This window comes from Phyllopteryx taeniolatus, chromosome 8, assembly GCF_024500385.1.
Source record: "Phyllopteryx taeniolatus isolate TA_2022b chromosome 8, UOR_Ptae_1.2, whole genome shotgun sequence".
NCBI classification, from domain to species: Eukaryota; Metazoa; Chordata; class Actinopteri; order Syngnathiformes; family Syngnathidae; genus Phyllopteryx; species Phyllopteryx taeniolatus.
The window spans coordinates 20,761,560-20,776,174 of record NC_084509.1 but is presented as its reverse complement, the minus strand read 5'-3'; the positions used below and the strand labels follow the sequence as shown (position 1 = coordinate 20,776,174).

The 14,615-nt window shown below is 41.6% G+C and overlaps 1 protein-coding gene across 3 annotated transcripts in view; it reads left to right on the top strand.

Moving 5' to 3' along the window:
* The window catches only part of LOC133481972 (unconventional myosin-Ic-like), an 85,190-nt gene that overhangs the window by 29,448 nt on the left and 41,127 nt on the right, over positions 1-14,615 (top strand). Inside the window, exon 1 of one of the 3 annotated variants that reach the window (XM_061781413.1) lies at positions 11,907-12,203. The exons of the other annotated variants lie outside the window; for them this stretch is intronic. Within the exon in view, the coding sequence (XP_061637397.1) occupies positions 12,186-12,203 (18 nt within the window). The 5' untranslated portion in view covers positions 11,907-12,185. Of the gene's footprint in view, positions 1-11,906; positions 12,204-14,615 lie in introns of those variants that run through there. 3 annotated transcript variants of the gene reach the window in all.

Below are 14,615 nucleotides of genomic sequence, written 5' to 3'. Positions count from 1 at the left end.
TCACCGAATCAGTGGACATGATTTAGTCATGTGACTCAGTGGCAAGCAAAACAAACTCTCGCTCTCAAACTAATTGGCCGACTCCGAGCAACCTTTTCAGGACTTTAGCAGCTTAACAAGTGGGTGAACGGTCATCACGAATCTCAATGAAACGCGTATATATTTTTTTGTTGGCCAACAGGAAAATTACACAGGTCACTCGATGTACGTGCTGGCTGTCCAAACGCAGCCAGTTTGAAAGTGAAACGAAGAGAATAGGGACTGGAGGGTGCTGTTTTGAACGTATATTCACTGGAGGAATTCATTTTGAATAACATTCACAAAGAAAACTCTGCACTGTCTAAGTCATCCCAACTGCTGGTGAGGCTAATTGAGGAGTTAGCTAGCATAGCCCTACTGCCGCACCATAAGTAAATATCTCACTATCCCGTCACCTATCACCCACTGCGTTACTTATTTAAATAGTATTACCAGCTGCTAAACTTGTCACCAGGAATAATCAAAAGATTCCGTGGTCATGACATCACATATTGTCATCGTCATAGGTAACTAATAACTATATCGGAATACATTTGTAAAGTAACCCTCCCGGCCTGAGTATGAGGAATTCGTAAAACTTTGCGATTCCACAAGCATGACTACCGCTAAAGAAAAGATAAATCTGCACACTCAGAAAACCCTCACAGTCATTCAACAAACGTGTACCATATGACGAAGCAAGTAAACATTGGCAAGACATTAAGAATGCCATCAACTACATTTCTTCTGCAGTGTTCTAGCCAAATTTGTAGGATAGTGTGTGCTGTGACAAACACAAATCTATTTGTTTTAAAATTATTTTATTAGGTTTACATTTATATGTCATCTAAATTATTTTTGTTTTGTTTCTTACAAAAGCTAAAATAAAATACTGTTAAGTTCGGGCCAAACCTTCGCCGGATCTTGTTCTTTGTCTGCTAGATTAACATAACTCCCAAAAGACTATTTTCTCAGTTAAGGATGTTTAATGCCACAAGAGTGGTGCGTTGGGAGACAGACTCTGCACGGCGGCTGGAGATTGTCTGTCGTCCCCTAGTTTGTTCCCTCCTTTTATCCTGTCTTGGTCTTACATCCTCGAAGAGGTGTGACACAGCCTAACAATGTCTCAGCACTTTTCCTATGTGTGACTCAACAATCTTAACTGTTTTTTTCGGGTGGCAGCTGGCTCCTGCGTTGGACCCTGGTGGTGGTTGGGGCCCCCATGCTTTCCGGGGGCGGTGGTGGCGGTGGGGGATTCGGTGTGGGGGGTGGTAGGTCCTTGGTACCCATGGCCCTCCCTTTTGGACTGGTCGGGGTGCTTCAATTGGGCTAGGGGAGTGCCCTGGGTCCTGGGGAGTGGGTGGCATCCCCCAAGCTAGATCCCCTTTGGGATGGGCTTGCTGGCTTGGCCCCTCCCTTGCGGATGGAGGGGCCCACCCTTCCTCAATGTGCTGGCTCAGCAACTCCGTACACCAGTTGAGTAACATACATGTGATATGGTGTTCATTCACTAATACGTTACATAGACACGCTATAGGCTTGAATTGCGTATGCTGGGACAACTAACAATAACAGGTTATATTATCTAGTCTGGTTAGAGCGTCTGCCTCACAGTTCTGAGGACCGGTGTTCAATCCCCAGCCCCACCTGTCTGGAGTTTGCATGTTTCCCCTGTGCCTGCGCGTGGGTTTTCTCCCACATCCCAAAAACATGCATGGTAGGTTAATTGAAGATTCTAAATTGCCCCTAGGTGTGAATGTGAGTGCGAATGGTTGTTTGTTTATATGTGCCCTGCGAATGGCTGGCAACCAGTTCAGGGTGTACCCCGCCTCCTGCCCGATGATAGCTGGGATAGGCTCCAGCACTCCCGCGACCCTTGTGAGGATAAGCGGCTCAGAAAATGGATGGATGGATGAAGGTTCTGACAAGTGTTGAGACACTAAGAGCATCCCACCACATCACTCATCGGTAGCACTGCCTCATTTCTCACATCCTGTCCTGCCCTGACCTTTTCTGTCCTGTCTCACCTTGTCCAATTGGTTAGTTGTTACATGTCTTCACTGGGTGCCCCCCAATCCACAAATTTGACTTTGTAACGTTACTTGTGGTCAAATATCTAGACTAACTATTGTTCTGCAGTGGTTCGCACCCATATTCCCCTTGTCTTTTCTGTCCCCCAGTCTGTCCCCTAAAATCCTTTTCTGTCGGGCTGAATTTTCAATAAACATCAAAATAATTAAAAATATAAAAAATAAGCACAGCAAAACTCTTCCATCACAGAAGGCATACAGATCCAGCATTCTACAGTGCCATGCAGCTGAACAGGACAGGTTTAAAAAATAAAAACATAAAAAAAATTGTTAAATATTGCCATACAATATTCTTGTGCAATGTTTTGCAGTAAATGTCGGAAGCACTTTACAAAATAAACAAGAGCTGTTGTTATGAAACGCTGTGTATATCAATAAATGTACTGGTAAGTACAGTAAGTAGAGATTTTCACTTTTTTTTTTTTTTAAAGATATTGTCAAATTATCGTTATTGTAAAATAAAATACAAATATTGAGATTTATTTTTTTGCCCTTATCCCCCACCCCTAGCGACCAGAGGCCAGTGGTTTACAACATCCATAAGGGATTTTGTGGGTAGGCTTGGAACCCTAGTTTATTAGCTACGAGAAATAGTCCCTCATAGTACTTTTGCCAACTAAAAAGTGTCACTAGTGAGTGGAGTGGTGACCCTAGAAGGTACCGTGGTGCAAAGTGGTAGCCAGCAGCTTTTTTTTTCCTTCAGCTGTAACTTGCACTTTAGTCAAGGTAGATGGATAGATAAATAGCTCCCAATATCAGTCAGTTGGGCCAAAACCAATTTTTTTTTATCTTTCAGCATTACGATGATGCCAAGCAAAACATTTCAATTAGTAGAAGAATGGCTTTGCCACGAAGAACATTTAGTTTCAGTTATTGAATGGCCCAGCCAGAGCAAGGACGACTTGAGTCAGAGTTACGGATTGACACCTGACACAACCAACCGACTCTAAGCCAGACAGATGTCTTTGAAAGATTCAGAACACTCAATTTAGCTTAGAGATATGTCTTAATGGGGTTGTTTGAGGAAATACCATGCATGACCCAACTGCTGCCCCAGGCTAAAAGCAAGTGTATAGAAGTGTCGTCCAGTCTCCCTTAATATAATTTCAGGCTTGCTATTGTAGTGTTTTGTCTGGTGTTGCTTAGCTCTCTCAGAGTGGAAACATCCCACTCCTTTATGGTCTGGCACACACACGCACACACACACACACACAGACTGGTGATCCACTTTGCCACGTGTGGGAGAGAGGCACATGAAACAAGAACGGGAAACCCCGTGTGTGTGCACAGTGGGTACGAAAAGTATTCAGACCCCTTTGTTATATTGCAGCCATTTGCTAAAATAATTTATTTTCTTTCCTCATTAATGTACACACAGCACCCCATATTGACATTTTTGTAGATGTATTAAAAAAGAAAAACTGAAATATCACACAGCTATAAGTATTCAGACCCTTTGCTGTGACACTCATATATTTAACTCGGGTGCTGTCCATTTCTTCTGATCATCCTTGAGATGGTTCTACACCTTCATTGGAGTCCAGCTGCGTTTGATTATACATGATTGGACTTGATTAGGAAAGCCACACACCTGTCAATAGAAGACCTTACAACTCACAGTGCATGTCAGAGCAAATGAGAATCATAAGGTCAAAGGAACTGCCTGAAGAGCTCATGGACAGAATTGTGTCAAGTCACAGTTCTAGCCAAGGTTACCAAAAACATTCTGTTGCACTTAAGGTTCCTAAGAGCACAGTGGCCTCCATAATCCTTAAATGGAAGACGTTTTGGATGACCAGAACCCTTCTTAGAGCTGGCCGTCCGACGAAACGGTAGAGAGGAGCTTTGGTGAGAGAGGTAAAGAAGACCCAAAGATCACTGTGGCTGAGCTCCAGAGATGCAGTCGAGAGAAGTTCTAGAAAGTCAACCATCACTGCAGGCCTCCGCCAGTCGGGGCTTTATGGCAGAGTGGCCCTACGGAAGCCTCTCCTCAGTGCAAGACCCATGAAAGCCTGCATAGAATTTGCTAAAAAAAAAACACCTGAATGACTCCAAGATGGTGAGAAATAAGATTCTCTGGTCTGATGAGACCAAAATATAACTTTTTGGCCTTAATTCTAAGTGGTATGTGTGGAGAAAACCAGGCACTGCTCATCACCTGTCCAATACAGTCCCAACAGTGAAGCATGGTGGTGCAGCATCATGCTGTGGGGGTGTTTTTCAGCTGCAAGGACGGGACGACTGGTTGCAAACGAAGAAAAGATGAATGCGGACAAGTACAGGGATATCCTGGACGAAAACGTTCTACAGAGTGCTCAGGACCTCAGAGTGGGCCGAAGGTTCACCTTCCATCAAGACAATGACCCTAAGCATACAGCTAAAATAAAGAAGGAGTGGCTTCAGAACAACTCAGTGACTGTTCTTGAATGGCCCAGCCAGAGCCCTGACTTAAACCCAATTGAGCATCTCTGGAGAGACCTGAAAATGGCTCTCAACCAACATTCACCATCCAACCTGACAGAACTGGAGAGGATCTGCAAGGAAACTTGCATCATTCCCAAAAAGACTCAATCGCTGTATTAGCTCAAAAGGGTGCTTGTTCTAAATACTGAGCAAAGGGTCTGAATACTTATGGCTGTGTGATATTTCAGTTTTTCTTTTTTAATAAATCTGCAAAAATTCCAACAATTCTGTTTTTTTCTGTCAATATAGAGTGTTGTGTGTACATTGAGGCAAGAAAATGATGACAGAGTGAAAAATTTAACGGGGTCTGAATACTTTCCGTACCCACTGTATATGAGTGTGTGTGTGTATGTATGTATATATATATATATATATATATATGTGTGTGTGTGTGCGTGTATATATATATATGTGTATATATACATATGTGTGTATATATATATATATATATATATATATATATATGTGTGTGTGTGTGCCAAAGTTGCCATAAGTTGTCAAACTGGTGGTTATGTCAGAACACAGACTCACACTCAGCCTCTTTTGATATTCTAATTCCTCCTTGAACTCTTTCATCGTCAGTGTGTAATTTCCTGCTTTGCATTCTCTTTCTTGAAGCTTTTCTCACCATTTTTGTCTCACTTTCCTCACTTGTTTGCAGCCCACATGGCTTACATTCTTTTACTCTGACATCACAACCGCACTGCCATTTGATTTTTTTTCAGTCCTTCCCATCTCACTCTTTTTTTATTTTTTTTTTAACTTTAGACCTTAGATTATTCTTCCCAGAATTGAGTGATATTTAACAAACAAACTAATTAAATGATTATGCTGTCAAAGATGTAAAAGTATGTGATTAATGAAGGTAGGGGAGACAGAGAGGAATGCTGAGAGATGATAATGGAATGACTGGCTAATGTCAGGATTTAGTTGGCATGTGTGTGTTTTGTATGTTGGAAGTACATGCAGATTTACAGTGGCACCAGAAAGTATTCACACCCCTTCACATTTTGCTGTTAGACTTATTCTAAAGCTGATTTGAGTAAAGTTTTCTTTAAAATAAAATCTATATACAATATTCCATAATGACAAAGTAAAAGCATATTTTCAGACATTTGTGTAAATTTATATAAAATGTAAGCATTCAAACATAATAGGTACGTAACTAATCACACCCGTTGCTATGACACTCAAACTTCAGCTCAGGTGCATCTGATTTCCATTGATCAACCTTGAGATGCTTCTACAACTTCAATAGAGTCCCCCTATGGTAAATTCACTTGATTGAACATCATTTGGAATGGCATACACCTTTCTATATAAGGTACTGGTGTCAAACTCAAGGCCTGGGGGCCAAATCCGGCCCGCCAAGTAATTTCATGTGGCCCGCGAAAGCAAATCATCTGTGTCAGCTTCCATGATTATTGCTCAAATTCTCATAAAATAATAACAATAAATAGTAGCGTTCGGACATTGCAAGCATTTTCTGTTTATGGTAACTTGAACAATAGTTGAAGAAACCTTTATCCTTGACTTCTGATTTCAAAACTAGGTATCCATCAATTTGTATATAATAATGAGTGACTAAACATTTATATGGTTTCACAGTCAACGGCCCTCAGAGGGCAAACCGTGACTACAATGTGGCCCGCGACAAAAATGAGTTTGACACACCTGATATAAGGTCTCATAGTTGGCAGTGCATATCAGAGCAGAAACCAAGTAATGAAGTCTAAGAAATTGTCTGCAGACCTCTTAGACCAGATTGTGTCAAGGCACAAATCTGGGGAAGGATGCAAAAGAATTTTAGCAGCATAGAAGTTCCCAAAAAGCGGGGCTCAAGTGTTCCTTTGCGGAAATAGGAAAACCACCCAGAAGGTCAACCATTGCTAACGCACTCCACCAGTCAGACCTTTATGGTAGAGTGGCCAGACAGAAGCCACTTCTCTCTAAAACGCACATGGCAGCGCACTTGGAGTTTGCCAAAAGGAACCTTAAGGATTCTCAGACCTGCAGAAACTAAATTCTCTGGTCTGATGAAAACAAAATAGAACTTTCTGGCCTGAATTGCAAGCGTCATATCTGGAGAAGAAGAGGCACTGCTCATCACCTAATACCATCCCTACTGCAAAGCATGGTGGTGGCAGCATCATGCCGTGGGGCTGTTTTTATGCTGCAGGAACTGAGCGAATAGTCTGCATAGAGGGTAAGATGACAGCTGCCAAATATAGAGAAATTATTCAAGAGACCTCACTCCAGAGGGATCTGGAACTCAGACTAGGGCATCGATTCACCTTCCAACACGACAATGACCCAAAGTACACAGCCAAGATAACAAATGAGTGGCTTCAGGAGCAGCCTCTGGCTGTCCTTGAGTGGCCCATCCAGAGCCCGCACTTGAATCAAATCAAACATCTCTGGAAAGAACTAAAAATGGCTGTCCACCGATGCTGCCCATCCAACCTGACTGACCTTGAGTGGATCTGTAGAGAAGAATGGGAGAAATTGCCCCAAAACAGGTGTGCCAAGCTCGTAGAGACATACCCAAGAAGACTTGAAGCTGTGATTGCTGCCAAAGGTGTTTCAACAACATATTAAGCCAAAGGTGTGAATACTTCTGTACCCATTGTTTGTTTACATTTTCAATAGATTTGCACAACTGTCGGAAAATATGTTTTTAATTTGTCAAGATGGGATATTTTATGTAGATTTTTGACTATACTCAAATCAGCTTTAGAATAAGTCTGTAACATAGCAAAATGTAGAAAAAGTGAAGCGCTGTGAATACTTTCTGGTGGCACTATATATCTAAAAATTGTTGATAGGTGCACTATGTACATTAGGAATTGTAGCCATGGGGTTAATGCTGGATTCTCCGCTCTGGGTTTTCTCACATGTCACTCTGACAGTTTAACACAGGAGAGAAGAAAAGGCAACCATCCATCCATCCATCCATTTTCTGGACTTATCCTGACTTGGGTCGTGGGTGTGCTGGAGCCTATCCCAGCTATCTTCGCAACCATTTGGTGTAATTTCATCTTTGAGGCTATTAATATGATCTGTGTTAGAGCAGGAAGAAAGCCAATATGCAGAAACAAGAGATGTACATACAAAAGCTAGATTGTTAAGGTATACAGCTACTTTGACATTGTATTCCATGGCACTAGCATGTTTCATCAGGCACTTGTGCTGGGTGGGGGAAAAAAACAACAAACTAGGTTCCCTATTACGAGGTGTGTCATTTTAACTTCGCTCAGCTGTACAGCCATATTATTTTTAGTCGATGGCCAGATATAGCGTAATTCTGTCATCGGCTTTATAGAGGCACAAAGTGATTATTGAGCATATTGTAATGGAAGAGTATTCAATTGAATATAGTTTCGAAAGGATTTTCAAATCATTGTATTGTGTTTGCGGCGGCACAGTGGTTGACTGGTTAGCACATCTGCTTTACAGTTCTGAGATCCTGGGTTTAAATCGAGTTTACATGTTCTCCCTCTGCTTGCGTGGGTTTTCTCCGGGCACTCCGGTTTCCTCCCACATCCCAAAAAAAAACATGCATGGTAGGTTAATTGAAGTCTCTAAATTGCCCCTAAGTGTGAATGTGAGTGCAAATTGTTGTTTATGTGTGCCCTGCGATTGGCTGGCAACCAGTTCAGGGTGTACCCTGCCTCCTGCCCGATGATAGCTGGGATAGGCTCCAGCACTCCCGCGACCCTTGTCAGGATAAGCGGCTCAGAAAATGGATGCATGTTCTTTCCCTATATTTATCTTGAATCATTTTCGCTGTCCTGTTGCTGTATCTTTGTATCTCCATATCATGACTTTGTGGCGCTAAAATTGAACTCATCATATTACATCCATCTATCCATTTTCTATTCCACTGATCTTGTTCGGGATCATGGGAGCTATAGCCCAACCCATTTGACTTCAGGCGAAAGGCAGATGACACCCTGGACTGGTTGCCAGTCAATCATAAGGCACACACGCTAACTCTCACAGGGTTAGGGTTACCTTATTGTCGTCATCTACACAAATACATAAACAAATTTGATTATTTGTTGTTCAAAATGACGTTGCCTCGACTGCACTTCATTGGTCATCATGGTGAGGTTTCATGGAGGAGCCTGAGGTTGATTTGGTTCCACACACCTAGACATATGGCACGATGCTACGATAAAAAGCATGTCCAAACCTTACATCTTGACCACATGGCCAATGAAAAGTTGTTTACATATTCAAGATCCCTCTGACGAAACTTTGCCAGAGGAAGTGAGACAGGAAACAAGAATTTAAGAAGAGGGGAGAGAGAGAGTTCCCATTTCAGATTTTCCCACAGTGTCAAGGTCATATGTGCTTCCCTCAAAGTGGTCAGTGGAATTTTAGGTTTTTCCTCCCCTTAGTCTAAATGTAATATTTAATTCCACGTTTTCTTCTCGAGCGATTTGATGGGGCTGTCCTGGCATGGCAATTATTGCAAAGAAGCAAGTTTGAAGGAATAACTCCTTCCAACGTATTGTGCGGATGTGTGTTGCCCTTGTTCAAATATGGACCATACAAGCAGTCTTTGATCTGTTGACAATAAGGCTAAGGCTGGATTGGATTTCTTATTATAAGCTATGAAGCTATGTATTGTTTTTATGGTGCGTCTCAAAGTCTAACATTTATTGCTTCAAAGCTGTTTAAGAGATCAAGCCAAGCGATTAAGAGAGCATATGGGAGGAGACAGAAGCATGATCTATAATGGACCCAGTAAATGCAGTCAGGATACATTTATTTTAAGATTCATCATCTCCATATGTGTGCTGTTGATGAGCAAGGCTTTCGAGATATCACTACAATTATTCATCTCATGCTTCTTAAATACAATTCGCTGAATGCAATGCATATCCTCGCTGTGGCTCAAGTCAGATCACAACATATTACGACATGCTGTTTGAAACAAATTTCGACCCAAAATATGCACACATTTGCAGATAACCTGCACTGGTGGCAGTGGTGGTTGTATGGTTTATGCTGGAATAGTCATGACAGTGCATCCCAAACAAAAAGGGACAAATGATGTCCTTTATTGAGCTAAGCTCAGAAGGACAAAGAAGATACTCTAAACGACACTGATGTCTGGTGTGTACATTGGAACAACATCCAGAGCAAATGTAAGGGTGTGATCATGTGCGGTGTCACTTAATCCACATTTTCTCCAATTACTATCTACTTTTATCAGCGTAAACCTATGACACAGTGGGTACATATTGGTGCATAGATATCACTACTCTAATTGTGAATCTATAACCTGCGTTAAGGTATTTTGTGTAGTTTAATTAACCTTTTATCGTATTCTATTCATCTAAGGCTTTCGTATACTACAAAAAATATTTTTCATCTGTTGCTTACTTTTCTTTACGATTTACGCCTTTACTCTTTGTCATATCCTTTGCTCACTCAGAAACTATAAATAGTCACCGGTGAACTCAAAGTCTGCAGGAAGTGGAGAAGGAAGGGTTAAACAGTCTGACAGCTGAGCAAGATATTGGTGGTCAAGCTCCTCCTTCTCTTCCAACTCAGCACAAATATGTAACCTCAACTTTAGCCTGTAGAATACACACGCACAAACACACACACATACACACATTTTGCGTTAATGTGCCAAAAGTGGATGTAAGACAGAGGCAGTAGCTAATATGAATGTTTTGACTTAACAAGATGTGTGTTGTGCAGCTGGGAATCACCTATCTCGACTTGTATCTTTGCCTGTTCCCTGCTGTGTTTCTACTGTGTGTACAACAGTGGTGAGAGCGAGTCTGGAAAACATTACTCGGATTCCTGCCGCAGAGGCTGTGATTATATTGGGAGTGAGGACAGAAGGAAAGAGTCCTCGAGAGAGAGAGAGTGAAAGAGAGAGGTTGAGGTGTACATAGTTTAAGCCCTCACGCAGATGCATTCAAGCCAGGTTCAAATTTAGCATGTTTTTCTTTGCTCCTTCTAGGCACAGAAAATTTTCAGTCATGTTAATGTCTGCATCAGCAAAAAACTTCTGCTTCATTTAGTTAGTGTCGACCACAAGAGGGCAGTGTTGAAAGAAAAGTGTCATTCATCTAAAGAGTGTGTAGTAGACTGCGACTGCTCTGATTAAATGTGGATGTTACACAAGCAGTACGAGTGTATCTATAATACAGCAAGAGGTGTTGGGGAAATATTAAATTTCAATGATTTTTCAGTAGCAAGTAACATGTCTTCTGCTTTTGTGTATTGTCTTGATTATCTGTGTGGATTTTTTCATTTTAGCTGTCATTCCCCAGCGCTCATTATCGCTTCATTTATCTTGCCTAAACTAAAGACAGGTGAGACTGTCCTAGACACGTAGAATTTGCAGCATTAACCAGTACTGTACTAGTTGAATTATATTCACAAGCCTATTAGATCCCCAGGAAGGAGAATCATAATGAGGCCTATAAAATCTGTCTTGCCTGTTGCCACTTTTCAGGTCTTTGAAGCTGCGGCTTTCAGAAGTTTTCAATTGTAGTCATAGTGCATTGCTAATATACTGCATGTAATGTGTGTGCTCTGTGGCTTCAAACACTCGTGTTTAAAGGAGACATTATGATTTTTTTCCCCCTACAATTTTAGACAGTCCCTGGTTGTCTTAATAACGTGACTAGGACGTGCTACCCCAAGAACAAAGAATTACAGCACACTTGAGTCCTTATTTTTGTCTCATGTCTCATGTGAGTGACTGTTAGCTCGCCCCCATATACGTTTGGGCTAATGGCAAGTACTGATTTTTTTACCAATTAGGGGCACAACTATTTGGCTGCATGTTGAGCAGAGCCGCAAATCTTAAAAGCGAGTGGGAACTGCGACGCATACACTTGCCCGACAAGGACAAAATCAATTGCATTTGCCTTCATGAAGTCAGGACTTCATCAACAAGCTCTTGAATAACACTTGTCAATTTGTGTGTGGCTCCGTGTATGTGGGGCATCATCAAACACAAATACTTGTCTTCTGCATGTTCTCAGAGGCACATGCACATTGGCTGTAAAATGTCACTTGTTATTAGTGTTAACAAGCAGATGCATTGGACGCTCAGGCCTTTGATGTGCCTGTGTGTGGGTCTGTGTGTGTGTGTGTGTGTGTCTAGACTAATTCTACTCCCTGTAACGATATTGGACTAATATTGGTTGTGCTTGCGTCGTACAAGATGCTGGAGAAAGAATAACGTAATATTTGAAGGAATGATGGAAAGTTTTCACTCTTGGCATAATGTCCAAATAGAGGGGGAGAGGAGCGGGTGACTTGGGTGGGGGACGATTAAGCAAACTAAGGGAAGGGAGTGGAGTGGTGTTATGTGTCACCCAACACACCGACTATTTCCTCTGGAGCGAGGGAGGGAAAGGAAAATGGATGTATAAGCGAAGCAACGAGACAGTGTGAGCGGTAAGCAGTAAGAGGAGAAGCTATGGCAGCTGGGTCTCAGGACGAAGGGGAGCGCTTTTAAAAACAAACTGCGCTGAATAGTGGCCGTGACGCGTTGCTGTAACCCAGACACTTACAGCTGGATTGCAAGATCGGTGGAGCCCAGAACGTCGTCCAAATCACTCAAAACCAAGAACAATGAAGTACAGACATTTGGTAAGGTTTCTGTCGAACAAAATATTTTATCTGGTCATTTAAAGAGCAGGTTTGCTTTTTTTTTTTCAATCTCTATGTATGGAATTCAATCTCTATGTATGGGATTCTAATTCTTAATCATTAGTCATTCGAACTGCTCTAAGTGCTAGAGGACTCTGCATCTTTTTGCACAATTGTTTTTTGTCAATGTCTTTATGTCTCCAAAGTGTTCTGTAAATTGAGTGTCTGTTGTACTACAGCGGCTCCAACTACCAGAGACAAATTCCTTGTGTGTTTTGGACATACTTGGCAAATAAAGATGATTCTGATTCTTATTCAAAGCGTTGAAGGTCATTTGCAGATACGTCATTGGTCAGACTTTAGGATATAGTTCATTGTGTGAAAGAGGCAGCTGACTTTATTTGTGAGGATCACTTTCAGTTGAGTTGTAATTATGTAATGCCCTGGGCAGCATGCTCTCGAACTTGTGTACCAGGTGAGAGAGATACAGGTGAAAAAGAGACCTTGTTTTTCCTCTGGTGATGCACCATTGCTCACATCTCTAGCGCTTCATCTTAACTAGTCGATCTCATTGTTACTCTCTGTAACTCCAACTGTATTTGTCATGTTGATATTGTATTTGATTTATTTTTTGGGGAGAAAAAGGCACGTTTTCATCACAGTGCGTTTGTGTTTGCACCGCCCACAGGGTGAGACAATCACATGGTGGCAATGTGTGGCCAGGCAGCATTCTTTTGCAGTCACTGAGAATGGAAGCAAGTATGTTAATGAAAAAAGTGTGTTGATGTGTCAATGCAGCGAGAGCCTCTGTGACTTTGTGTTGTGCATTTATGCTGACATTCCCTCTCAGCTCCAACTCACATGCTTCTCCAAAGGATCAGTTTTCCAAGACTTGTCCATTTCTCAAGCTTTATCTATGCTGAAGATGAATTTTTGCGCAATTTGTCAGGATAGTAGAATGAGATTCTTGAACCAGTTGTCATTACTTCCTCTGGGCTGTCTGACATTAGCTGAATAGTTAATGTCTGCTAGTCTTTATGCTATCTGCTTTTCCACACCTCCTTCCCTTCTCGTTTTCCCTCCAGCCTGGAAAACGGCAAGCTGGCTTCGGAATAGCTTGTCAGTTACCTAGAATACAAATGTATTTACACGAAAACTTTCAAGCTGAATATCCATGGAGTACCGTTGGGGAAGAGTAAGTTAATAGTCAGTATAATTTTTCAATTCTTAATGCTTAAGGATTTATTGAAAATTTAAAAGGTAGACTATAATCTGGTAAGACTGAAATAGGCAAGTGGCAAGTCTCCATATCCTCCTTCTCCTCCTTGATAAATCATGAGTTAACTGTGATTGACAGCAGTTTTTAGAGCGCTGAGTTCAATTTCATTGGCTACACCCAGGTCTGATTACCTCCAGATTTGTTGAATCAAGAAATCACAAGCATAGTACCAGTCAGGTAAAGTGAAGTAGGCTACAAGATCATTTTGAAGATCTGAAAAAAATGTGTGATAAATATGCATAAAAGAAATTGGGAAGGGCACAAAAACTTTTTCATGGCACTGTACCTACTGGAGGCTGTTATGTTAACAGAACATTGTTAAACCTGGAGGTGACATAATGTAGCCACATTGTGACTTACTCCATGCAAGCTGTGTGGTGGAAGCCATCTTTTTGCTGTAGGATGGAGAATTTCCCCGTGCTTGTTATGGTGTCACAAGTTGGCCCACACATTGATCCTCGGGCTAGGAGTGTTCTCTTGTGTAACCCGCTTGGACCGTCTGTATGACCCCTATACAGGCACACAGTCTAGAACAAGTCACAACTCAGCTCACCTCATCTCAACTTTATTTTTAGAGCACTTTAAAAAATAACTGCAGGTGAAGTACTGTAAATAAAAATAAAACATAAAACACTAATAAAATATAATAATCATAGGAATATAACAATATTCACGATATCGCAATATTGTAAAATTAAGTGTCTCTATCGTCGTGGTCAAGTACAGTAATGTCCTGGACGAAAACGTTCTACAGAGTGCTCAGGACCTCAAACTGGCCGAAGCTTCACCTTCCAAAAAAACAACACCCATAAGCACACAGCTGAAATAACGAAGGAGTAGCTTCAGAACAACTCAGTGACTGTTCTTGAATGGCCCAGCCAGAGCCTTGACTTAAACCCAATTGAGCATCTCTGGAGAGACCTGAAAATGGCTGTCCCCCAACGGTCACCATCCAACCTGACAGAACTGGAGAGGATCTGCAAGGAGGAATGGCAGACGATCCTCAAATCCAGGTGTGATTGCGTCATTGCCAAAAAGACTCATGGCTGTATTAGCTCAAAAGGGTGCTTCTACTAAATACTGAGCAAAGGGTCTGAATACTTATGGCTGTGTGATATTTGTCTTTCTTTTTT